Genomic DNA, 24,350 nt, shown 5'->3' with positions numbered 1-24,350 from the left:
TTATCTATGAGTCTCTCCTGGATTTAGTTCTTGTGATTCATTTTCCAGGGCCCATATATTTCTGTGAAAACTGATAGGATACACTTTCAGGATCTGAAATACTCATTCTCTGAACTTTGAGGAGGCCCACTTTATGTACTGATTGGGATACCTAATGCTAGCCAACACATTGACCTCTTTGGTATTTCTTGGTTCCAACTTTATCTTTTTTTAACATTTATTTCTCAGAAGGCTAATTTTAAAATTTATCAGTTGGGCCAAATTGTGCTGGATCATCTCCTGGGACTCCGGGACTTGTGGTTTTAGTTGGAGGAAAAGGGAGCCATGATGATTGAGGACAAATGGATAGAAAATACAAGGAAGAAAATTCTTCTTTGTAAAGATTGTCTAAAAATTCAAATGTAAAAATAAGCTCCATAAATGTAATGGTCTTCTGTGTGAGAAGCATCCCATAACTGGAAGAAGAGACAGGCTGAAATGAGGAGGGAATTCCTATAGTGGATTGGAATTTGGAACAGATAACCTTGATGTCCATCTGACTCTAAGAATATGAGTTTAGGATTGTTCTTTAGTTCCAGTGTAAATCCTGATACACATATGAAAAACGCAAAAGTATTCCAAGCCCAATTAGAGAAAGTATCCCATCCCAGGGTTCCTAAAGGTTAAGTTAATGTTGCATCAAGAAATCTGGGAGGGAGAGGAGGGTGGGGTTATGGACATTGGGAAGGGTATGCTATGGTGAATGTTGTGAAGTGTGTAAACCAGGTGATTCACAGACCTGTACCCCTGGGGATAAAAATACATTATATGTTTATAAAAAAAGAAAAAAAATTAAAAAAAAAAAGAAATCTGGGAAAAGAATAGGCTTTTTTTTCCCTTTAATTCCCAAATGACCTGAAGATTTTTTCATTCCTTTCATTTTATTAATTAATGAATGGAAGTAATGCATGTATTCTTAGAAGAGGCATGTATCAAATACTGTATTTGTACCATGAAGAGTTTTGAGTGTGTGTTTAAATGACCAAATATCATGGATAAACTGCTAAACATTAAAATCAATAGTACAGAATGGCAAATCTGAGGTTTGTTCCTTTTTTTTTTTTTTTTAAAGATTTATTTATTTATTTGAGAAAGAGAGAATGTGTGAGTTGGGGGAGGTGCAGAGGGAGAGAATCTCAAGCAGACTCCTTACTGAGCACAGAAATCAGTTCTGGGCTAGATCTCAGGACCCATGAGATCATGACCTGAGCCAAAACCCAGAGTCAGATGCTTAACCTACTGAGCCACCCAGGCACCCCCTGAGGTTTGTTCTTAAATGAGCTGTGGATAGATGTTAACTGGGCTTGGTATGGTTACTGAATTATCTCTAACTTTCACAGTTTTACATGTATGTAAGATACCTACTATTTACCTCTATTTTTTGAAAAAGGAAATGAAAGCTTAAAGAGGGTCAGTAATTTACCCAAATGCATCCACCTCGTGTATGTAGATACAGATTTCCAGTTTATGCCCATCTAATCATAGTGCCCAAGAATTTCATGCTAAAAACCATTTCCTTTTTTATAAAATGCACTGGATTATAAATTGGCTTTGGATATGCTCATGCCACACCTCACTTTGAAAACCCAACATCCTCCTTCTCTCATTTCCCTCTACTTTGAGAATTTAATTATCTGCCTGCAGCAAAATGCCACAGTCAAAGATTCTCAGGAAAACCAAACCAAAGGGGGAAGGACAGTCATAATGTGTATTGATTTTTTTTTGGTCTTTTATTTTCTGTCCACTTTGACTTTCTTTTAGGGTCTTAGCATGTGGCTAAATCTGTTTGTTCTAGTGAAGTCTTAAAAATCGCTTTCTGGAGTGGGTTATGTAATTTGTGGAAATTAATACATTTCAAGTTCTGCCCTATGACATTCACATCATGCTTTTGTCATTCTCTGCCTCAGTTTCCTCACTTGCTAAAATGCACTTCTAGAAATGTGTTCCATAAATGAGGAAATGGGCACCAGCTCCTTGAGAGAGAGTTCATCCATCCTCTTCCTTCATGGAACAAACATGGTAGGAGTGCCCCCTGTGTGCTGTTCCTATGCCAGGGTAGAGGAGACTGGAAGGCACAAAATATTTCTAACTCAAAGATCTCACAATCTATACTAATAAGCAAAAATGCTGATACCAGGTGCGGTGGTAGAAGTGAGCGCTGGGTGGGAGAGGAGCCAGGTTACCTCTTCATTCTAGGGAAGGCCGCTGAAGCCATTTCTGCCTGACTGTTGATGGTGGGCTTCTGAGAGTCTAGACATATTAGGTTCTTGGTGTCAGTCTTTGCTTCCCATAATATGTTTTCTGATGTTGATAAAATTGGTCTATGACAAAATTCCAGGCATGGACATTTCTTTATTAAAATAGTAGTAGATAGTCCTGGCCTGTATGAACCCGTTAAGATGGCATTTATCAGTGGTCTCAGATCAGGGTTACTACCTTCAACCCACCAGATCAGTGGAATGACAAATGATCCAATGACATCTTACCAACTGGACTGTTTGACCCACACAGTGATTGCTAAAACCTCTATAGGCATACAGACAAGATGGCCCAAGACATACATGGAAAGAAGAGAAGATGACTTACCACGGATGGCAGAGGAGTGGATTAGATCCAGAGTGGACAAATAACTTACCACCCATTTTTTTTTTCTTTTTAAATCACCCTAGAGCTAATGCTCCAGATGTTTCTTATGATTTAACCATGACTGACAGCAGAAATAAGACCACCACTGTCAATTATGTACATGACACACTGTCTAACCTTTATGGCTGGTTGGCTCTGCTCTTGGATCAAGAGACTTACTCACTGCAGTTTGACACCCCTTGGATCAACAGCTCTCTGCAGGTAACCCCAGGAATTCATTCACAGCTATGATCTTTTCCCCAGGAGCTCTTATCTTTCCACCTGTGAAATAGCAATTTGCAGGAATTAGCATCTTTTGGTGCTGATAAAGAAAACTGCCACAACATTTTGGCTCGATGAATGTATCTGAATATAAGATATGGTGGTTATTTTTATTTTAATTTTCTTAACTTGAAAATTTTAGACTGTTTGAATCTGTCTTGAATAACACAGTGGTTCTGCCTGAAATTTTAATTTATTAATACAATGAAAAATACCTGCTAAGCATTCTATAGAATTACATTATTAGACTGTGGGTTAAGGACCAAATTACCCCTCAGAAAAGTGTTTGTAGCCAGAGAAAATGTTTTAACAAAGCATTTTTACATTGCATACTGCCACCTTGTGGTCACAGATTAACTTGCAAATAAAGGTCTGGACCTTCATTGGAGTTGGTTGAAGGAGTCAAATGGTTAGGGGCTGTGAAGATAGGAACAGCCATGTGGAAAGTAGGTGCATTTTCGGGGTGGGGGGGAGACAAGCCAGTGGATTTCTTCAAGCTTCTCCTCTTCCTTTTAACGTATTTCTTTCTTCCTTCACATTCTCCTTAAAGTCATGTGAACGGGTCTTAGGTGTGATATAGTTCAAGGCAGAAGCTCCCTTGACCCTCTCAACTACCCTTCTCTGAAAGGAGAGTTCTTTCCTTCCCTTGAGGTTCCCATGAGAATTTGGGGGAATTTTCATAAGGTGAAGTCATCAGAATGATGACAGTAGAGGTGGAGAGCTTAGTGTCTACCTTGGCTCAGTACTCCCCTGCTTTGTGGTGTGGGGCAAGTTACTGAACTTCCGCCTGCCTCAGCTTCCTCATCTGTAAAATTGGGGCAGTAATAGTGACAATCACAGGGAGTCTCTGGAGGATGGAATGCTTCGATATGAATAGAACTTGAGCATGTAACCAATGCTCCAACAGTGCTGCTATTACTGTTACAAATGGATGGACCTCCTGTCATTGCCTGCCTCTTTGAATTATGGGAAAAAATGGAAAAAGAGTTTTAGATCTGGCTCTGGCCCTCCTAGCTGCTTGACCTGGGACAAGTCAACTTACTCGTCTGGGTTTTCTCCTCTGTTACTTGAGGTTGTTAAACAAGAGAAACCAATGGAGTCTTTGAGTCCTCACGTTCTATGATTCTGGAGTTCTGGTTATGAATTTATCAAGGAGTGAATTAGTAAGCCCATTTCCTGCAAGAAGAGTAGTATGGGTGTGAACTGCCTTATTTCTAAAGTACTCCTTCTACATTCTTTGTAGCTCTTTTCTGGCAAAAGCTTTCCTTACTCAATGAAAATTATTGTTTTGTTCTCTCACTTCAAGTACTCAGCAACGTTTGGCAGCTTTATTCCTGGGAACTACCTCCTGCTGGTGCACACGGTTCTGTGGCCTTACCCTGACATCCTCGTGAGGTGTGGGAATCAGGTGGGGCAGTCCCTTCCATCTCTGCCATCACCTGGTCGGGACCAAGGTTGTGACTGGTTCTTCAATAACCACTTGAGGCAACTCACCTATCTGGGTAAGTATAATTGGATGAGAATGTTGAATAGTTGGAAGCCACAATTCACTCTTGAATTCCAAACATTTGTGCTATGAAGTGGTGAGGACCTGAAGGGGAGAGGTGTGTGTTTACGGTTAAATGGTTGGGCTCTGAAATCAGACTGCCTGGGCAGTTGTCCTGAGTTCCTTGTCCCCTCTCCCTTGTGCCAGCCATATGTCACCTGAGCCTGATCCACACTGGAGCCCCACAATTATGAAATTTTAATAGCACTGGAGAGGAGAATATGGTAATTCCCTGCTATTGCTGAGTCTTTGCCGAATGGATTGTTTTATATTTTATTTGCACTGAATCGTACCATTCACATTTTTTTTCCTGACTTGATCAACCACAAATGCAACCTAAAATTATAAAAACTCAGGATGGACAGAGATCCTGAGACTGTTTTTGCTGCTAGAGCCAAATGCAGCCATTAGGTAAAAACCAAGAGGTGTCATTAACTCTGACTGTTCACTTGATATATATTCTAGAACAAAATTTTAATTTCAAATTGTTCTCCTATTACTTTGCATGCTTGTGAAGAGCCTGTCTTGTCCATTGGTCTGATTTTGTTCATGAACTGCAACCTGACTTAAATGGCTGCATGAGCTAAGCATGGTAAGGGAACATTTGTCACATAAAGAAAAAAAAAATCAAGTCATACAGCTCCAGATTTTCTTCCCCTTTGTTATCATTATTTATTGAATTAATAGCAAGTTAAACTCTTTATACTTTATACTATTTACACACATATATGGTAGAAATGCATATCTATCTAAATTTGTGTATTTATATATAGATGTACATCTGTAGGTATAGATGAGCATATATACGATATAGATGCAATTTTCAGTATACAACATTTTTATTAGGCAGATAGCTTTTATTAATTGAAATCATTCTTTGTATCAGAATGCCCTACTATCTCTGCCTTGAGATAAGAGGAGTTGGAAAAGGACCAGGAAATCAGAGGGTTGGTTGGCTGTTTAATGAACTTGGAGACCCTTGTTCCTTAAGAGGATTCCCAGTGCTCCATGTACCGGCTTCTGAGGTCATTTGTGTCTCCAGTATCTGAGTGAATGGGATAGGTGGGTGGCTCCTTCCTGGGCTGGTACAGTGAGGATGTGAGGATTCAGGGGAAACTGAGGCTTGCACTGCTCCTCGATGGTGGTGTCCCATGCAGTTGTGTTGGACTGGGTAGATTTGGTTATGATTTTGGATATCCTCTGTGTCAGGTTTACAACATCACTGGGAAAGCTCATAATGTTGTTATGATAGTGAGGTAGTTGCAGTGGGTACCCCAACAGGACCCCAGCCATAGAGTTCTAGCTCTCTGCCCTGCATTCTACATATTGATTAGTTTGTTACTTTCACTTAATTGTTTTTTTTTGACCATGTGACTTTATAAATTTGCTACTGAGATAATTTATATAAAATACATTTACTCTAAGAAAAGAATATAAGTCAAGACCTCACAGTCTATGTGGACATAGTCCTGAGATTAAAAAAAAAAAAATGGGGAGAGCTGTGTATACAGAAGTTTCATTTTTATTGTAGGGAGACTGCTTGACCTATTTCAGGGCCATTGAATTTCCTGCCAGACTTTCAGGGATGGGGGATGGAGAGACCCTTCTCCTATTACTGGCTGTCTTTTTGTCCAGAGTGTCGCTTCACTGATAATTGGCTGTGTTTCATTAATTTGTTGACCACTTCTAAGTGGACCATCTTTTTTGTATTGTTTGTCTGCAACCTTACCACATCCCCCAGGATAGGAAGTTTCAAGCAAAATCACAATTATCTCTGTTTCCTCCATTTGGCTACTTCCTGTGGGATTGAAGATACCTGACTAATCTCAGACCCAGCTGAGAAGGAAAAAAAAAAAAAAAAAATCAGAACCCAGGCATTCTAGCTCCTGGCTCTGGATCTCCCCACTAGAGTGTGCTGCCCACTAAATAATCATTGATCACTGACCAAATTGGGTGTGTGTGTGAGGGGGACGCTTGGTAGGGTTGTGAGAGAAAACTTCTCACTGATCCCCAGTGACAAAGAAAAAAATCCTATACATATAATACGTTTTGAGAGTGTTCCTCTTCTCTACCAAGGCAAGTTTTGTCTTTTTTTTTTTTTTTTTGGTTTGTTTAGCAAATGACTTTATGGGATGCAGGTTCTTTTGGAAAGCTCATGGCCAGAGCTTAAAGTTTAGGGTTTTAATTGGTGGCTGGCTGGCTTTTTCACCTGGGGCATGGAATTATAAATGTTCCATGCCTCAATGGTTTCATCTCTACCACAAGGTTAAGAATACCTACTTATCTCTTGGAACTGTGGTACAAAACCCTGAAATATCTTCAAATGGGATTAGTATGCCCTGTTACTTTATTGCACGGTTTCCCAGTAGATTATTTCTGTAGATCTGTTCTTTTTGCCCCCTCAGAAGATGAACAATGTCACATGCCTTGAACTTAACGTGCATGTTCTAACCTTTCCAAAAGGGTCTCCTTCTATTTTCCTTGACTGGATTTTGTAAGATAACCGAGATTCATGATAACATGGCATCTATGATATATGGTTTCCATGACCGAAATGTAATACCACTGAAGCAGTTGTTGCCCACAGAATAAGATCACCTCACTCATTTAAAAATATCTTTTAAGGAGATTGGTTCAGGTTGCCTTTTGGAAGCCCCTGAGAATTTTGCCTAAGAAGCCACTGGCAGAGCCGACCACAGCTAAGGACTCCTGTGCTCTCCTTTGACCCAGGAGGAGCAGCGTTTGATGTGAGAAGTGATTACGAGTGCCAGTTCCACCCTATAACTTTCCACGCCATGCTTGGGAACGGGCAAGACTAAAGGACAAGTATTCTTTTATATTTTCCGAGTTGGAGTCAAATCCAGCGAGCCCATTTTTCTGTTTACGCAATTCGATTAACTGGTGGTGGCTTCTGCCTCTGCCATCCCCACTCACTGCCTCTTTCCCTGCTGGTTTTTTTTTTTTTTTTTTTTTTTTTTTCCCAGGGATGTTTCAGTTCATGGTTAACTATTTTTATTTTTTAGTTACATTAACGCTATGAAATAATTAGTCAGCTAATTAATCTGGTTTACAAGCTTTGTAGGATTCTTCAGCTGTCAGTCAGGCCCAGGCCTGAGGCCTACATCTAGTCTCAGCTCTCTTGCCCATGTGATACCCGTTGCCATGGCTACTGGCTACATCTGCTGACACCCCACTCTCTATTTATTGCTTAATTAAGAATTTCACGCTCAGCCCTTATCTGCCTCTAAGAACAAGCGCACACTGTTAAGAAATTCCAAATTTAGGCCCAGGCACAAGGAAAGCCTTTCTTACAGGCTTGGCTGGATGGAGCCTCTCTAACGATCTTCTCGGTATCCCAGCCGCCACCCTTCAATCAAAAATCATTAAATGGGGCAGAGATAATGAGCATGTAGCATATCAAAAGAAGGATGTTTGCTTGGTCCAAAGGAGGAAAAGCTGCCGGGCCCCATGCGCAGCTCCACTTCAAAGGGAGATGAGACCCCCTCGTCACTGGGGCCTGATAAAGCCTCATTTGTTCTGGGCTTGACTTATGAAAAAGGTCTGGTGTGTCCGGGTCCCGTCTCACAGACGTGGGATCCCCCCACCTCTTGCCTCCACCTCCACCGGCCCCCTCCCTGGACGTCCGCACGCACGCTCGTGTGTCAGCACTCAGGCAGCTGGGTCCCCCAAAGCATCAGGCGGAGCGTATAATCACTGACTCTCCCCTCACAATGGCCACTTGTAGGGGGTGGCTGGGAGGAGGTCTTCATCACAATAGGAACACAATTATTGCAGCTGCCAGAGAGGGCTCTGCTCCTTCCTGTAGGAAGATAATAGGACTTGCCCAACACAGGAGGAGAAGGTTGGGGGGGCGGTGACGGGGGTTGATGGGGTGGAGGAAACAATCTTGAGTTGATTATTCATATTCTGACTCTTGGAAGCCCGATGGGGAGCCAGTGGGGTTCCAGCAGCTGCTCGTGCACAGTCCTCCCCTAATAATTGTACATTCTGTCAGGGGTCAACTTACTTTTGACCCTGTCCTTTTATATCGGGAAAAGGCTCTTGAGGGCAAACTGTTGGGCTGTGGCAGGGGGTATTAAACACCCACAGCCCCTTCCCCGTGCTTTCTCCTTCACCCAACCAGCAGCCGGTGATAAATTCATGTCAGATGCCGGGCCATTCACGGTTGCCCTCCCGGGTTCACACAGCCCCGCTCGCGCGGCAGAGACGCGGCCAAGCCGGGATATTGTGCGAGGCGGCAGCTGAGCGAACGCCTGCGAGGCGCGGAGACTCCTGCCCACCACCTTCTTGTGATCCGACTGGGGGAAAAGAAAGACGCGTCTAGCCAGGCTGGCCAGTGCCTGTCTCCAAATGGCCCCGTCGCCAAGATAAAAAGCAGGCTGTTTGGCAAGAAGCCGGGGCCGTCTTCCACAAGGGCAAGAGGGCCGTAGACAGAAGGACAGATGGACTTCATTGTCTGCAAGAAGTCAGGTCGCATCACACAGAAAGCCAGAAAAGATGCTGTTAACTCGGGACATTCTGGAAACAAGGAGTGCTTTCCTGAGTTTGCGGCCAGGAGCTCTCGGGTCCTGCCTCTGGTTTCTCTTTTTCTCCAAAGTGCTCAGGGCATGGAGTCGGGGCAGGCTGCTGCCTCCAGCCTTCTGTCGTTCGGCTGGTGCAGAAGACCCGGTCAGCTATTCGGGAAGGAATTCTGCTAGCATCTGTGCAGGAGAGAGGACTCAACCGGCTGCCCCGAGCCTTTGGGGAGGGTTTGATAAGCAGAGCAGAATCATAATCCTTCGAAACTCTGCTGCCATTCCCATGCTGAGGCCCTCTAAGGCAATCCATAGCATTCTAGTTAATAAATTAATTTACATTCTTATAGAAAACTCATTCCCCAAAGATCCCCAAGGATTTTTGTCAGGAATATAGAGGATTGACTTTGGGGAACTGCGCTAAACTTTATGGCAAAGAGAGAATGGAACAGGAACTGGTGATGGGAAAAAGAATTGTACCTCTTGGTGGCAAGCAATTTCTCTCCCGCAAGGAAAAGGAAGGAAATAAAGAAGAAAGGGAAAGAAGGAAGGAAGGAAAACTTAGAAGTCAGGATCAAATATTTTTTCTAGGAAGCACCCTGCTTGAGGAGGTAATTCTGAGTGATGCCGACGGCTGACTCTAGCTCGCGTGGAGCACCGTGGGTCCCATCAGCATTCAGACTCAGCCTTTCTGACCCTAGCCCAGTACTTTTTTTAGTATACTGGTGTTTTGGCTTGCTTAAATACAAACTTATGTATATATCCTTGTAAATCAGCTCTTCTTCCTTCCGTTTATGGGAAAAACTTGGGCTTATTGAAGGCCCTGTGCTTCCTAAACTTTAGATATTTGAATACCAGCTTTACCCCTTGTCACCTGCTATGCCTCCTGTTCTATTATTTACCTAAGATTTTTCTTAAATCAATTCCCATGGCGTCTTATTTTTAAAACCTAACTTCTTTGTAAGCAATAGTATCCATAAAATCATGGATTTAATGACCTAGTTGCTTTTTCTAAAATAGATTAGCACCCATAGCTATGAAAATAAAACATTAATGCCACTAAAATCATCACGTCCCAGTATATACGTTGGGAATAAAATGTGGTCTACAAGGTTTTGGTATAGTTGATGAAAAGTAAGAAGTGTGAGCCCAGGAATCTCTCTCTCTCTTTATTTTAATCTGGGTCTCTTTCCACACTTGCTAAGAACACCTGCCCTCGAGAACAAACCACATTCTCTTTTTTGTTTTTTTGTCTCATGGTTTGTCTTCCTCTCTGATTTCTCCCCCTTCAGTTTTCCCTCCCTTGCCCTGTGGTTCTCTGTGCTGTTTCTTAGGTTCCACATATGAATGAAACCATATGGTAATTGTCTTTCTTTGCTTGACTTATTTCACTTAGCATGTAATGCCCTCCAGTTCCACCCACGTCAATGGTGGGTATTCATCCTTTCTGATGGCTGCGTAATATTCCATTAACAAACCACATTCTCGAGAGAAGCTGTAAAATTCCTCAATTTGGGGCTTTTTAAATGTGCCTCCTGGACAAACAACTGCAATGCTTATTCCCTGGCCACTCCCTTGGAAGTTCTGGTTCTGTTGATCTGCACAGATGCCCCACTTTTCACAGGAAGTGCAAGGGGCCAACATCCCTGAGTCAGAGTAACAGTCGTTACTGTTTTCTGAGTTCATTAAGAAGGTTTAATTGAACTAACTCTCAGGACTGAAGTTAATGTAGATATATTTCTCAGTGCCTTGAATAAATTCATAATTCTTGTACCTCAAAAAAAAAGTTATACCCTTCCACGAATGAATGTTAGTGTGGATACTGGAAGACTCAAAGATAATCACAGGATTTTCATGTAATGCTTCTGTGAAGGACTTTGAAAGGTCCTGAGTTACGAGGGCCAAGTTGGCTCTGGCGCTGCCCCTGCAAAGCTGAAATCGGACGGAAGTATGGTCTTGTGAATCAAGCATTAGCTGCCCAGGGACCGGCTGACAAGTAATTCTCAATGGCCATGTGAAAAAGGCTGATCTCTAGGGAGTGAGATCAAGTTCGCTGAACAGGGAGGGAGAAACAGAGCAGGAGTGTACAGGTGTGTGAGACAGATCTGAGAGAAGCAGTAGACACAGAAGACAGGGCAATCTAAGCTGCAATGCAGAGAGAGAGGACCAAAGCCAACAGCTCATGAAGACAGAGCAGGAACCTGGGTCCAAGCAGACAGAGACGGAGAGAGAAGGCGCGCGGCAGGGAGAGAGTGGGAGAAATCTGCAGACACAGATTGCAGTCGCTGTTTCAGATTCTTTCCATGTGCAGCCAACGGCTGACTCACACTGTGTCAATGTGAATTGAATGAGAGGTCCGGATATGTGCTAAACTGTGATGGTGAAGTGCAAATGGGAATATGGATGAAGGATGAAATAGGAAAGGAGTCGAGATGCCACCTGGTTTTTTTTTTCTTTTTATATAGAAAGGTACTTAATTCTTCCTTCAAAACGGCAAGAGAGAGTGGGACCTACTCAAGGAGAGGATTAATTTTTCTCTTCCCTAGTGCCCTAGTGAGGACCAAACTGGCTAGGTACAATACAAATTGCTGGAAGACACTGGTATCACATTTGGCTGAGTAACTCTTTTTCCTCCTTGGCACATTTCTTACTTTTTCCCAGCTCTCTGTGTTTATAGCAACCTTACGTCATATAGCACCCATCAGAATAATTTGACTGTAATTGACCCAAAGGCTTCTTTTCTTTTTGAGGACCAACCAGATAGTCTTACAACCTGGGAAGGATCAACTGCAATGAGGCTCCATTTATAAACAAAGTAGATTAACCACTCTCATATTACAAACACACACTCAGAAATCATAAGCACTGAGAAGACATATGTATAATATCACAGCTCATGTAAGGCTTTTAAACTCTTCCTGAGTCAATACCTTTATGCTCAAATGATTTTCATCCCTCTTTGTGTTTGTCCAAATTGGAACTGACGCTTAACATTTACACTGTCTTTTATAGAGGCAAAGCACTTAGCAAACTAGCAGATCTGGTTAAGTTGCTTCCAACTCTGAATACTGTGGCCCATCATGATTAGGTACAGCTGTAAAAAAAGAATAAAAAGAGTAGAAGCATATTTCTTGGGTTTTGTTGTCTGGCTACTAGAATAAAGAGCATGCGGTAATAACAGTGTAGGTAACGACTAGCATTTCTGTGCTAAGCATGTTAGAGGAATTATCTCATCTTTTCTTCCCAATCATGCTATGAGGTAGATAGGACGACTATTTCCATTTCTCACAGGAAGGAGGTGAGTTTCAGAAATGATGAAGAACTTGTTGGTTGCCCATGTCAAGGAACTGGAAGACTCAGGATTCAAACCCAGGCTGTTGGGCACTAGACCTTGCTTAACATTAATTGACTTCATTCAGACCTGCACTCTTCCCCCTGAACTCTCCGTGGCTCCACTCTGAGGGTGTGGAAATGGTGTGTCGGAAGAACAGCCCTCTGACCCGCCTCCACATCTCAGAACCAGCCTGCAGAGGGCCATGTACAAGTGGTGGTGAAGGAAATCAGACTCGTTCAGGCTTTCCTGCCTTTGGTAACTTTTCTCCATTTCGCTGGATACCTAAACGACTTTTCTCAGATTGAATGGTATTCTCACACTTGCTTTAATAAAAGGAGTGGTAGCTTTCAATGTTTGTTTTCGGGGAAGAGGCTCCCCAGGAGGTGGGAGACATCTGTGCATGTGTAGAGGCTGAACAAGATCAGTGGCCACACAGTTCAGAAGTCATCGGTGTAGAGTTACAGATGTGACAGCACCTTGACAAGGAGGCCTTGGCTGACCAAGAACAGGGCCTGGGTGAAGTCACTTCCTGAATGGAAGGGCAAGTGTAACAGTCTGTTATGGGGGTTGGATGTGGTGGGGTTAGCCTTTTCAGTCTCTGGGTTAATCATCACCATGATAGCTATAATGCACGAGACATTATAAACTGACTACAGTGGTTTTGAAAAAGACTTCAACACAGGTAACTTTATTTTTTTAACTCTCTGTACTCCAAGGGCTCTGTCTTAAGGAAGAGGGCACAGATGTAGTGAAGTCTACCATTACTTGGAAGCTGCTCTTAACAAGGATGATTTATATAAAATCTTTAAATGAACTAATAATCCTTTCCAAATGATTCATGGAATTTTTTTTCTAATTTGCCTTCCTTAAAGTTTGATTCTATTACAATATTTTATTCCTGTCTCATATGGAAGAGGGCTCTATTGCTAGCCTTTTGCATGTTTTTAGATTTCATCTTTTCAGTTGAGCCCATTTTATTATTTTTTCTTTTGGTTCCTTTAAAAGGGTTGTTTCCTGCCTCTATTTGCTCAATTGGTTGAAATTATCAGTTAAGTACTGGGTATTCTGAATAGAGACCTATAAATTTAGAATTTTTAGATTAGTTCATGTTTAGTAAGTGTCTACATGTCTAGCAAGGTCTAGTGTCCTTAAGGTACATGAGAAAAGTCCCTCCCTCCAAGATTTAGGGACAGAGCTCATGACTGATGCAATCTGAAATTTACCACATTTGGTGCTTGATAAATATTTGCTAAGTTGAGAGCAAGTTGGGATAAATATCACCAATATCAGTATGAGCACAAACAGGTAAATTAGACATCGTAGAAAAAAAAAGAGAGATGAGATGCTGGGCTACTGGCATTATATTTATTTATTTACTTGAGATGGAAAAGTAGATAAAATATGCAGCAGGATAGAGAAACAATATAATGAAGCCTCAGAAGTCATGATAAAGTAGAACACATAGAGAACATGTTGATCATTGAACCTGGTCTCAAAATATGCACAGTGTAAGGGAAAGCCACTTTTTATTATGGGAAAAGATTATATGAGAGTAATTATCAAAATAAGAATAGAGGAATAGGGGAGTTCTCATCATGGATCCCTTTGGAGATGATGATGATGATATGTAATAATATTGTTATTATTTTATAATATTTAGAAGCTTATCCTTTGTAATTAGAAAAAAATGATCCTTGTCTACTCCATCTTGTGATGGAGGAAAAGGTTTAGGTTCCATGGAAAGGCAAATGGAGAACATGAGTTTCACAAGTCCTTAAGGCTATAGCATTGGGCCCTCCAGTGGTGAGAGGTGTTGGCTCACATGACATCTGATAAGGCAGAAAGGTAATTAACCAATAAGAGACAAGGTGTTACTGAAAAGTGGAGTTGGCGCACCTGATTACTAATTAATCAGGCGTGAGAGCACCTTGTAGATGCATTCACTATTTAATTATAGCAGCCTCTCTTGGTAAAGGAGCATATGTTCCCAGCTTAATCTACTGGTTTATACTGACATCAAATTGTCATTATCAGAAAGAATCAGGCCTTTTGATTATTTCCACTAATTTATTGAACACTTAAAATTAATGAACCCCAGGCCTTTTAAATGTGCTCAGTTGGTTTGGAAGATGGAGGAGAAAGTGGGGTGGGGGGGTGGTGGTGGAAGAAAGCCTTCATTAAAAGGACAATTTGTTTGGATAAAGGTAAAGCAAATACATTTCATGGGTGATCTGAACTCTATTGAAAAACACATGAATTCTAAAAGCTAAGCCTTCAAAATGATGGGGAGGAAATAGGATAGGAGGTGTGCTCTGCTGACCAATGTTGGCCTCCAAAGAACATATGGCTAAAGGGTTCCCCCCCCTAATTATTTATGTGCCAATTCTCTTGGAGCCCTCACTGCAATTAAGTTTAATCAAATAAAAGCAATCAAAATTAAATGTTGGAAATCAATTGTTAGACTAACTAACAAGGACTTCATTTTTTTTTATTTTGAAAATTTCGTTAGGTTGGGGGGAATTTAGCATAAAGCCATCTTTATCACATACAATTATCTTCTGTATTAAGATGCTCTTTGCATCACATCCAAGTTGTGGCTTTTTGTATTCAGTTTCAGGTGAAGGGCACATTCAAGTGACTCTCCAGGTGAAGGAAGGTGTGCCTCCAACTATTTCAGGTGAGTATTAACACACCCACCAAATAGAAGTGCCTGGTACAGCTGAATTTCCTCCAATAATAGTTCTATAGATTGTTTCCATCAAATTGTTTATAAGCAGGTAGGCAACAGCCCTAATGCTATCATGCCTAACAACTCCCTATTGTGTCACCCTATAGCTGAACTATGTGTCTGCATTTCAAAGAAAGATATAAGAAGGGTGCATTTCAAAACATCGGGAAGTACGAATTAAAACATGTAAATAAGCACATTTCATAAATTATGGACCATATGTGCACACAGAAGTCCAGATCTGCACATGGGCCATTAGGCCTCTACCAAATGGAAAGAAAAATTCAGGGTCTCTCAAAACTTTAATTGTTCCCAGTAATTTCAGGACATCAGGGTAAACAAACCCTTCCCAAAAGTCAGATGGCTCTGTGAAATCTCTCTAACTCATAAAAGCTAAATTCTCAAAGACTAAAAGACTCCTAGGCACCTTCTAATGCGTTTCATGGTTTGTTTTTGTTTATCCTGAGCCAATTTAACTATGCATTGGCGTCAGGAACAAATCTTTCCAAAGGCCAAGTTTTCCTTTGATTTCCAGTGGCATTTTTGTGTTATGTCAGAGCAGAGCCCATGCTAATCAGAAAATGATCTAACTGCTCCGTTTAAATTAATACGTAAATGAAGTAAAGGTGCTAGACTAAAACTAGAAACTGGATGTACTGATGGCTACTACTCCATGCTTACTGCACTGGGAAGAACGTGGTTCTTTGTTTTCAGAACTGTTTCTAGGCTACCATACATTTTGTTCTTTATGTCCCCTGTCCTTTATCTCTCCTTTCCTTCAGATGGCTCATGATACATTATTTATTGAGGGCCTCTCGTGCAAGATGCAAGAGGATACAATGAGTAATGATGTTTGACTCCATGGGGCCTTATGGTCACATGAGGATGTCGATTAAATGACTAACTAAATAATCAATGAATAGATCTCTTTTAAAATAACTGCTCCCAAGAAAAGTATCCTGCAATTCTCTCTTCTCTGACAGTTCTGTGTTCAAATGTCCAGTTGGTTGGGTCAGTTGCCATTTGTAGAGGACATACAGGTTTGGGGGTAGTTCTCATGCCAGTTCCCCTCAGAGGATACTGCATTATTTATTGGTGGCCAGTCCTCATTCGATGAGCTGTATAGTCAAGGTGCCATGCCACTCAGGACTTAGTAGGAAGATTTTTGCATTAAGGACTCTCTGGAAGGAGACTGTGGGTGGCCAGCCTCCTGGGATTGTTAGCAGGTGTCAATTTAACTGGAAGATGTTTCATTTGGCCTATCAATTACAACATGCTAAATAAACAGAAAAATTCATGGAGTTATAGAATATTAATAAGGGAAAGAACTTTACAGGCTATCCTATCCAATTGCCTCATTTTACAAATAAGGAAACGGAAGCCTAGAGATTATATAGTTTACTTAGTCACACCTAGTCAGTGGTTGAACTTGGATGAGAGCTCAGGTTACCCAACTCAGCCTGGTGTTCATTCTGTTATGCCATATAAACTCTGAGATGTTCTAAGTACCTTTTGGGGCACATATTAATTTATGCCTTAGAGTCAAATTAATTGTATATAGTCGGTTTTCCTAGCTGATAAAATTTGCAACAGAACACAATCCTAAACACAGAGATACAGAATTCATGCATTACCATTAATCAGAAAGATATTTCAAATACTAATATACTTTTGAGACATTCCTTGATTCCCATGGGGGACATATGTGCTAATGTCAAAATTTAAATTTGAGTGTGTATTTTGCTTAATTAAAAGCTCTATGAAAAACAGAACAATTATTACAGTATCAAAAATTCTTTGACAGGGGTACCTGGGTGGCTCAGTGGGTTAAGCCTCTGCCTTCGGCTCAGGTCATGACCTCAGGGTCCTGGGATCGAGCCCCACATCGGGCTCTCTGTTCAGTGGAGAGCCTGCTTCCTCTTCTCTCTCTGCCTGCCTCTCTGCCTACTTGTGATCTCTCTGTGTCAAATAAATAAATAAAATCTTTTAAAAAAATTCTTTGGCAAAACAACAATGGAATGATTAATGTAGTTCTAGCTATATGTTAACCCACTCAGAGATTCAGTATGAGTGTGTAATGCAGATGAGACATTTTGGGTTAGGGTGTTCTGTTGCAGACAGTCTCCTAGTTGAGTCAATTGTACGTTTATTCTGAGTGTACAAGATGGTGCTGGACACTGTGTGCAATTTCTATTGCACACAGGAAACTTCAGAACCAGCAGAAATTAGGGTATATATGGTCCAGTGTTGAGGAGAAGCAGAGGAGGTGGTGGTGATGTAGGTTGTGGGATGGATGCTTAGTGGGTTTGTGGTGAGGATTTATGCTAATTTGAGTCAAGAAGATATCCAGGTTTCTGAACACCCCAGTGCAGGTTGTTCATGTTCTTCCAACAATGTGTTTGTCCTGGTTTTCTCTCAATGTGCGTTAAGGCTTTATAAAAAATGGGAGAGGGGAAAATGGGCAAGACAACCCGCTATTGGGGAAGATAAAAATATTTCTGAAAAGCCTTTACATGGTCGATTTTGTCTTTTCGGTGGGGGGGGGGGGAGCGGCTAACTGGAAATATGGCACATAGTCATATGGGGCTATGATGCTCAGATAATCTCTTCTTAAATTTACCATCCTTTCCCCATAGATCTAAGTTTATTTCTTTTCCTCAGGTTTCTGAGAATCTGTCAGCCCTTCTTCTTTTTAAAGTCAACTCATCCCTTTCAGCATCTTCTGAACTTGGTCCCACCAATAAATGATTCGGTCTTATGTTGCTGATCTCTCCTTAACTAGTTCCTTCTGGTCAGTGCCTCTCATTTAGAACAAAACAAAACAAAATTCATGAATTCTGAGTCTTCCTCTAGTTGATATCTCTGTTGCAAGCTTCTCAAAAGACTAGTCTCTTGATGCAGAGCCATAAAAAGCTGGGTGGATGAAGGATCAATGTGGAGAGGACAATATTTGGCTCAGATATCAAGTTGGAGACCGCCTTAAATCGTAGCTGTTGCTGAGTGACAGATCTGTAGAGGACAGCAAGGTGAGGCTTCCTCACAAATGTTGGTCCTGACCAAAATATGTGGAATCCCGTTTTAAGGTAAGACTCATTTATCTAAAGACTGGAAAAACAGATCAAAGCCTGTATGTCTCAAATCCCTAAGGCTGTTCACTTCTCAGTGAGATTTTGGGACGGTCTGACCCAGTGTCTTCCCTTCCTCACCACTGGTGCATTCCTAAATCCACTGTAATCACACTGGTTCCCATCTCAACCATTCCACTGGTGCCACTCTCATCTGGATCGTCTGTGCTCTGGTTGCTGAATTCAATAGTCACTCCTTATTCACTCTCTTATCAGAACTTCGCTATTAACAAGATCACTTCTGCCCTCTGGACATGCTCTATTTTGTAGGCTTCTAAGACATTCCTCTCTCCTGGTTCTCCTTGCACATCTCTGCTTCTTCTTTAACCCTTGTAGGCTTCTTGTTCTCTCCCCACTTTTCTATATTAGTAATAGCCATACAGAAGCCTGATATTAATTATAGAAATCTGGTAACTTTGTAAGAGACTGAAACATGTTTTCTTCTCCATTAAGTGTTCTTATTTTAAGGCAGAATGGTATAGAATGATCAAATTCATTCATAAAAACTCTTAGAATAGTCACTTTAAGATTTGATTTGTTCAGTTAAAGATAGTTTCAGCCCCCTTATAATTAAATAAGGGTGAAGATGACAAAGTGAAGAACTTGTTTCCAACATCTGTGATATAAAGAGGTTTTTAAGCCTGGTATGTGGATTTGAAGAGCCTGGTCATTGCCCTTTTGAAATATCACTGGAAATAAAGCATCAGAATATCTCTTTCTGGTCTTTGTGGTGCTACTTAGTGGTCATTTCAAAAAAGCCCCTACCCCATTCCCACCTGAATATTTAGAGTATAGTGTTGGAAAGGAGGCAAAATTTGGAGGAAACTAGGTATTTTCATCTTGGTGTTTGTAAAATATTTATAAAGCTCCTGAGTGAAACTTGTGCTAAGCCCATGCCTGATTCCCTTGGTGTGGTGTCTGTTTTGTGCTAATTAAATTGCCTAGGATTTTTACTTGACCATAATCTACATAGTTTTCAGTTATCCCCAGGCTCTAATGAGACCATGATTACGAGGGAGTTGGGTTCCTGTATACAAAGTAACTAGGTGCTCCTCAAGGTTCTGACCTCAGGCATTTTCTCTTTTCATATTGTCATCCCCTGGAGCTGCCAAGACCATCCTTAGAGTTTCAAATATGACTGCAAATTCCACCTCCTTGACTCAGAGCTCTCTCTCATTCCTCAGATTCGTATCTAATGCCTCCTTGCTGTATATCTCCACCTGGAGGTCTTTTCAAAGATGCCCCAAATCCTTTATGGATCCTTGATGTCTATCTTAATGGACATCTCTGCCCATTACCACATATGTGCTGGAAACCCAGAGGTCATCTTTGGCTCTCCCATCTTTGTTACCCATCACACCTGAGTCTCTGATTATTTCTCCATCCTCATCACTTGCCTTCTTCCAGCTCTGTGGCTCAGCAACAAACTGCTTAGAGACTCTCCACTTAATCTCTTATTTCTTACCATTACTAATGATCATCCTTCTGTGTGGAGTACAAACCCTCACCACAGTCCCCTTTACTTTTATAGCTCCCAAGCCTTTAAAATGTAGCTCAGATGTTCCCTCTCCAGGAAGCCTCCCCTGGCAAGGTCTCACTTCCTCTTGTTGTCGGGTACCATTAAAGAAAACTCCCTTTAGAGTTCTATCCTCCCAATATCCATTTATGCAATGTACACACCATTGTTAGCTCCTTTCAGGCAAGAATGGCATTTTCTCCTTTCTCTATCCTTACTTTTTAGGAGATTTTGGTAGAGAAGGCACTCATTTTTTCTGCTTATGAAATTAGTATAATAGATGGGATTCTGCCTCCACTCCCCAATCGTGTGAGATCCCATATCGTTTGAGCTCTTGAAACTTAAAGAATGTTTGGAGTCATCTGTGAATCTTTTCATCCTCTTTTGAGAGACTCTCTCTGTCCTCTGTCTCTGTGCTAGCGATCAGACTTCAGAAAAGAACATGCAAGGGGCAGTTCAACGTGATGTTAGGCGTGATGGATACTATGCAGTTTCCACTAGAAATTATTAGATTTATGTTATAATTCCTGATGAAGAGGCCAGTGGGTTGATTGAAAAGAAAATGCCATTTGATCATCAGTGACAGAACCAATAAAAACCAGTTGGAACATATGAACTGTATGTAAATTACTGCAGTGAGAAGTGTCTAGATTATTTTCTTGCCTTTGATAAGCATTAAGAGCTATGAGAAGATTATACCTTCTGATTCAGTGATTCCATTGAGATTCTATTTTAAGAAGAAATCATTGTTACTGGAAGATTTGTATAGAGATAGTTAACACTGCATTACTTATAATTTTTTAAGAGAGTGGAAAGATCCTAAATACCAAACATTAAGGATCGAGTAAATGATAGAATTTTTATATGATAGAATATTACGTAGCCATTAAAATTGTGTTGACAAGGAGTTTTAATGACATTAGGAAATGCATATTAAAATAGCTAAGCTAAGTAGAAAAAGAAGTGAATATAAAATTGCATATATGATGTAATCTCAATTATATAAAAATGCTGAGAAATTCTGGAAGGAAATGCAAATAAAAGGTTAATGGCAGTTATCTCTAGGTAGTGAGATTATAGGCTATTATTATTATTATTTTTCTTTCTATATTTGCATTTTTGAAATGTTTCATGATAAACATATACCATATTTACATCAGACAAAGCACAAATGTTTAATAACAAAAGTAGAACATGTTTTCCCTAGAAGTGGTAATCAAAGGATTGAATAATTGTTTGCTTTACACTGAAAAAATGATTTTTAGGTTATAAAATATCAAAAGGCAGCTATCTTGTGAGGTAAAAATATCATCAATATCCTAAAATAAGGATACAATTTGCAAGTTATTATAGTGAACCAGATTTTCATAGTTACTTTGCTGTTTTCCTTTTTGTTTTGTAGCTTCTACCTCTGCACCTGAGTCAGCTTTTAAATGGTCCCTTCCTGAAGCATGGACAGGCATTGAAGAGGGCTGGGGAGGACACAACCATACCATTCCAGGTCCTGGAGATGACGTCCTGATTTTACCCAGTGAGTAAAACAGTACACAAATGAAATAATCACAGACAGACTAAACCAGGACAATCCAGTTGGGGATTATTTATCATTTAAATATATAGTACAAATAAAGAATGTGGGCAATCTTATTTGTAGGCACTTGCATCTACAACCTTCTTTTCTGAATTATTATAGGTGAAGAATTTCATAATCCTATGAAATTCAGAAAAAATTAGCTCAGCTAACCTTCATTAAAGGTGGAATAAGTAGTCACAATACCACAAGGAGTTATAATAATTCACTAATGGGATATTTTTCTTATGGGGCAGAGAACAGATTTGCAGAAAATTTTAGTGTCCTTATGTTGGAAAGACATAAGTGTTTGGAAAGAAGCAATTTGCAAATGCTTTCTTTCCTTTTGCCTTTTGTGAATCTTTTAAATATAGAACTTTTAAACTTTAAATATAGAATCTCAAATACAGAAAAAATGAATAAATTCTTCTGTTGCCATGATTTTTCAAAGATGCTGGAAAGGGAAATGGATGAATTAAACAGAAAAATAAAAGTCCATGTACACATACATATGTATGTACATACATATGTATGTATGTATGTGTGTATGAATGATCTGTCTGGCACTCTCTTCCTACATAGACACATGTGGAGGAAGATATTTCTTCAGATAAACAGAAACACACACCCATACTTAAAAAATTCTTCTTTCTTTTTTTTTTTTTTAATATTTTATTTACTTATTTGACAGAGATCACAAGCAGACAGAGAGGCAGGCAGAGAGAGAGGAGGAAGCAGGCTTCCCGCAGAGCAGAGAGCCTGATGTAGGGCTCGATCCCGGGACCCCGGGACCATGACCTGAGCCGAAGGCAGAGGCTTTAACCCACTGAGCCACCCAGGCGCCCCTCTTCTTTCTTTTTTTAAAAGATTTTATTTTATTATTATTATTTTTGAGTAATCGCTACACCCAATGCGGGCTCAAACTTACTACCCTGAGATCAAGTCACCTGCTTCACCAACTGAGCCAGCCAGGTGCCCCCAAAATTCATTTCTTAAGAACAAGTTCTTGAAACTCCCAGAAAATCTCCCTACCCTTAGAAGAAAATGTTTTTCAAAGAACAAATATATTCTCCCTAAAAGACCTAATTTCATTTATGGCTCAGTTTGAACTTCCTAAGGTAATATTGAATTTAAAAAAATACTGGAAAAAGAGCTTTGGGTCATCTGCAAAGTGCTAACAATGATAATATTGAACGTTCATTGACAGCTAACAACAGGGCAGGAATGATTCTCCACATGTTAAATAATTCAACCCTGACAGGAACTTCTTTGTGATATAAGTGATATTATCATCCCTATTTTTTTAAGGCTTTATTTATTTATTTATTTATTTGAACGCACACTTGAGCTGGGAGGAGGGGCAGAGGGAGGAGCAGGCCCCCCAATGGGTGGGAAGTCTGAGATCCCAGGACCCCGAGACCATGACTGGATCCAAAGGCAGACGCTGGGCCGCTGAGCCACCCAGATGCCCCCATCATGCCTATTTTTACTGACCAGGAAACAGGCCTAGGACAGGTAAGTCACTTGCCCAGATTCCTGCAGTTTGAATTTCAGCACTCAGGACTTTAACCCAGGCAGTCTGACTCGAAGGCCTTATTCTTAACCCATCAAATGCATTCCCTATCTGAAAGGACGAAGAGGGAATGAAAAAGAGTAGTTGTGTCGCTTGTTTTATTTAGGATAAAAAAATGAAGGCAGAATGATTAAAACACGGTAAGCACCTCTGGGCATGGGAGTATGCTGGTAGAGCTGTGCAGAGAGAGATGAGGGACAAGGAGAGGGTGGGCTGACCAGTAGGAACTTCAGCTATTATTATCATCCAACTCCCCTATCATCCACCTCTTTCAATGGAGAATGTAACTTTTTGAATAAACAAGCTCATGAGTCATTCCCATACGGAAGGGAAAAATCTGTTCTGTCTCAGCCATTTCTTTGATGAATGTAGCCAGCGGATTGGCCCTGGGCTATGGTTTTTCCCACTGAGCAAGCTGTTTCCCCCCACCCCATGCAGGAAGCAAGTGAAGCTTTTGAAGGTTGCCAAGCTTTTTGTATCTTTTGGGACCTTTATGCTGAGAGAGGAGTCATCTTAGCTATCTCGCTGGGCACTGCAGTTGACTGTATCATCCTGACGTTGGGGAGCCCCCAGCATTGTCTGTCATCCTTCCTTTGTTTGTGCATGGTCATTCATAAGACGGGCCTGAATTCTCCATGAAGCTGCTCTTAAGTAGCACAGACTAGATAGATAGATAGATAAAATAGCACAGATCAGTGCTTTGGGAAAAAGTGGGGCATGAGGGGAGAGGCCCAAACACTGGCTGTGTAAAGTATTTTTCTTATTTCGAGAATCAGAGACATTAAGATTTTTTAACCATGCAGTTATTGTTCATTATTTCAGGTTTCCAAATGGAAAGATAAGTGAATGAAAACGGATGTGTAATACGTAATAGAAGTCCTTGTTGTTCTGTTGCCTTTTTTTCCTTGTCTGATAATTATGCTCTCTTTTAACGCCAACAAGCGATCTTACAGTGGCCAACATTTTAATCTGTTGTTCTGTTCCATTTGGGGTCTCACGTAGGAGCTTTTCTGGCTTACTTTTCCTTTCAGGTTTTTGGCAAACCCTGATATCTTGACTTCTGATGGACTTTAGGTTAAATTCACCTTCTGTTTCTACTTGTGGTTTTGTGTTCTTGACTTTTGCCTGCTCTCCTGGTTTCACTCATTCTCAGTCTTCATTGAATCAAGTAAGTTTGTTCACCCAAGTGTGGCCCAGAATAGACAAACAGATACTGCTTGAGTGAAGTGTACAATCTCATTGCTGCCACCCACAATTTAATATTAGAGTTAAATCTTTTGAGTTTGATGGGTCTGATACAGCACAACTGTAAGACTGTGCAGGTCTGTGAAAATAATGTCTTCTCCTTTGAGCAGATACCTACGAATTAAGATTTTTGTGATGATGCTGTTGAAGATGATAGCAACAGATATAATTTGAGTGTTGGTGTGTGCCCTGCACTCTACATGTTCTACATGGATTTTCACAATTAATTCTC

General features: G+C 40.7%; 1 protein-coding gene across 1 annotated transcript in view; it reads left to right on the top strand.

Annotated features, from left to right (window-relative positions):
- Positions 1–24,350, top strand: part of PKHD1 (PKHD1 ciliary IPT domain containing fibrocystin/polyductin) — a 442,956-nt gene that overhangs the window by 216,720 nt on the left and 201,886 nt on the right. The window contains exons 47-50 of the mRNA XM_080805609.1: positions 2,709–2,886; positions 4,253–4,448; positions 14,973–15,038; positions 21,133–21,261. Of these exons, the coding sequence (XP_080661735.1) occupies positions 2,709–2,886; positions 4,253–4,448; positions 14,973–15,038; positions 21,133–21,261 (569 nt within the window). The remainder of the gene's footprint in view (positions 1–2,708; positions 2,887–4,252; positions 4,449–14,972; positions 15,039–21,132; positions 21,262–24,350) is intronic.

Source organism: Martes martes, assembly GCF_963455335.1.
Source record: "Martes martes genome assembly, chromosome: 6".
Classification (NCBI taxonomy): Eukaryota; Metazoa; Chordata; class Mammalia; order Carnivora; family Mustelidae; genus Martes; species Martes martes.
This window is presented reverse-complemented; position numbering and strand designations above follow the sequence as displayed.